This window comes from Dermacentor silvarum, chromosome 3 (genome assembly GCF_013339745.2).
Source record: "Dermacentor silvarum isolate Dsil-2018 chromosome 3, BIME_Dsil_1.4, whole genome shotgun sequence".
In the NCBI taxonomy this organism is placed as follows: Eukaryota; Metazoa; Arthropoda; class Arachnida; order Ixodida; family Ixodidae; genus Dermacentor; species Dermacentor silvarum.
The window spans coordinates 99,045,425-99,048,146 of NC_051156.1; the positions used below are offsets into that span (position 1 = coordinate 99,045,425).

Genomic DNA, 2,722 nt, shown 5'->3' on the forward strand with positions numbered 1-2,722 from the left:
AAAAGCCTTTTAGTTATGTATTCAGTCAGAATCACGTGCACTTATACAGTCGTCGGTACCCACTCACGTTCCTACTCGCGCTTATTAACACTCACTCTCGATCATAGTCGCTTCCATTAGCACTCACCGGTCTTCAATTAACTCATGTCCACTCAAACTCAGATCCCTGACATTCGTTGGTACCCACGTACAAGCTGTACTCACTCTTTATTCAAGACCCACTCAAACTCAGCTTCACTGACATTCATTGGTACTCACATTAATTGGTACTCACCCCTCTTTACACTAACATCCACTCTAACTCACCACCTCTGACATTCGATAGTATGCGCATTATTCGGTACGCACTCCTCTTCACACCAACATCCACTAAAAGGCACGCGCTCTCACTCGCAATAATATTCACATCCGCTCACACACTTCGTCACTCGCTAAATCTCTATCTCACGCCTGTGAAATGAGCGTGAAGCGATACTGATTGAGTCTACTTGTGAATCAGTATGCCTACCTATGCCTGGCACTCCTGTATCCACACGTAAAACACTAACCTGTCACTACTTGTGCCCCTGGAACGCCTTGGAAAGTCCCGGCTACGTGTCCTAGTGATGGGACGAGTACTGACCGACTCTATCTGCATGGCCTTGGGCAGTGTCACCTCTGCTCCCTGTGCGTCCTGAACGTCTTCTTCAGCGGGCGTCGTGTCTACCGTATCAGTGCCGTTCATCCTTTCGGCGTTGTCGGCTCTAGCTGTCGGAGCTAGCGGCACCCCAGGTTTCTCCATGGTCACTCAAGGAACTCGACTTTGACGAACCTTGGAATGATCGGACAGGTCTTGATTGATGCCTGCGATTTGACCTGGCACTGGTGAGCTCACTTGACACATGAAAAGTTCAGAGTCCGCGTGCCTGCTGGACGACGTTTCCGTGAGAGGAGATAACACTGCAAGCGCGATGAAAGCGCGATGAACCGGTTGTTAAGCCGTGCAGTTCTTCTTCTTCTTCTCCTTTTAAAAGTTCCATGTTGTACAGATAACATGTGGTTCATGCTCACTATCGGGGATTGGCTATCACATACACCCAAAACCAACGTTATTGGCAGCAGTAGGGAATACACTTTCTTATGGCGCTAGCACCTAGCGACATTATGTTTCTAAAAGAGTACACCGGAACTCGGCCTCAGGCAACCGAAAGTTGAGGTGTCTCCGAAACCGTGAGGATACTAAACACCCATCTAAAAGTAGGTAATGGTTCAAGTTAAGGGCTGTGTGGGATAGATATGATATAGGAGCATACGTTTAGTTAAGGAAAGGGCCAAATAACCGTCAGAACTTTCTCATTATAATGATGATTAACTATCATCATCAGCAATGGCTCGGGCGTCATCGTCTTGATCCACAGTTGGCTCGTACGCGTTCGTCCTCTTCCACAGCTGGCTCCATTGCCGCTCATCATTCCAATGTAGAATTTTACTTCTCTTCTGTCGTCGTAATGAGGAGGCCGCTTTTACGAGGGTATGAGCCATTGTTTAGGCGGGTATGAGCCATTCGTTGTTGCTCCTCTGGGTGTGATAAGAGAAGGACGTGCGTTAACCTAAGGTCTACGGGCTGGCGCCATTAAAGCCACTTAAATGGAACATTAAGGTTGCCTTCAGTTTTTTTAACGTCATTAGGATTCTTTGCCTACTTTAGGTACTTTGAATCTATCTATCTATCCGTTAACCCCAACTCAGTGGCCCAAGTGTTCTGCCAGCTTGTACCACTAGGTACGTGCTGATGTTACTGATGTTTACGAGACGTTAAGAGACAGGGAGAGAGCGGTGTGGATCAGGGAACAAACGGTATTATGATCGGCAAGGAATTCTACAGTTCAACTGTGTGAGATACATCGCCGTGCGCTTTCCCATGACGAGAGGCGGTTATGATCTTCCGGGAAACTCGGATCCCTCAAGTGTGGGAAACATCGCCAAGTGCTATCGTCTTCCTGGAAACTTGGATCCCTCAAGTGTGTGAAACATTGCCAAGCGCTTTCCTATGTCGCGATAATCGCCTTCATCCCCGAGAAAGCCTCACCCCTTATACGCTCTGAGCAGACGCAAATGGAGCACCCAATGGAGAAGGCACGAAGGGGAAGATGTCGTCGACTTGACAACCTGACAGAGGCACTGATTCCACAAGTTCACTTCCACAAGGGAGACATCGGCTACTACCAGACCGCGAGGGGTTATTTAAAGCCGCTTTGGCCCCCGTGTTAGACAGAACCGCTCGAGACTCGGATAGAGTCCCAGCCATGTACCAATGAAGTGAATACAGTCTTTTCTATTTTTCATCATCACGATGCCCGCCTTCGTCGCCGTCTCCTGATTCTTGCGGTGACGACCCAACTCACCCGGTCGATATCGTATCAACGGGGATAGTAGATTTTCTAGTTTTACATTAAGCGGAAGAAATGGAGCTGTGCAGGCCATGTAATACGTGGGATGGATAACCGGTGGACCATTAGAGTTACAGAATGGAAACCAAGAGAAGGGAAGCGCAGTCGATGACGACAGAAAACTAGGTGGGGTGATGGAGTTAGGAAATTTGCAGGCGCAAGTTGGAATCAGCTAGCGTAATACAGGGGTAATTGGAGATTACAGGGAGAGGTCTTCGTCCTCCAGTGGAAATAAATATAGGCTGATGATGATGATGATGATGGTACTGATGCCGTCGTGGTCTTTCCATTGT

General features: G+C 48.1%; 1 protein-coding gene across 1 annotated transcript in view; it reads right to left on the reverse strand.

Annotated features, from left to right (window-relative positions):
* Positions 1 to 781, reverse strand: part of LOC119444598 (uncharacterized) — a 7,920-nt gene extending 7,139 nt beyond the window's left edge. Inside the window, exon 1 of the mRNA XM_049664667.1 lies at positions 549 to 781. Within this exon, the coding sequence (XP_049520624.1) occupies positions 549 to 781 (233 nt within the window). The remainder of the gene's footprint in view (positions 1 to 548) is intronic.
* Between the last annotated feature and the right edge of the window lie 1,941 nt (positions 782 to 2,722).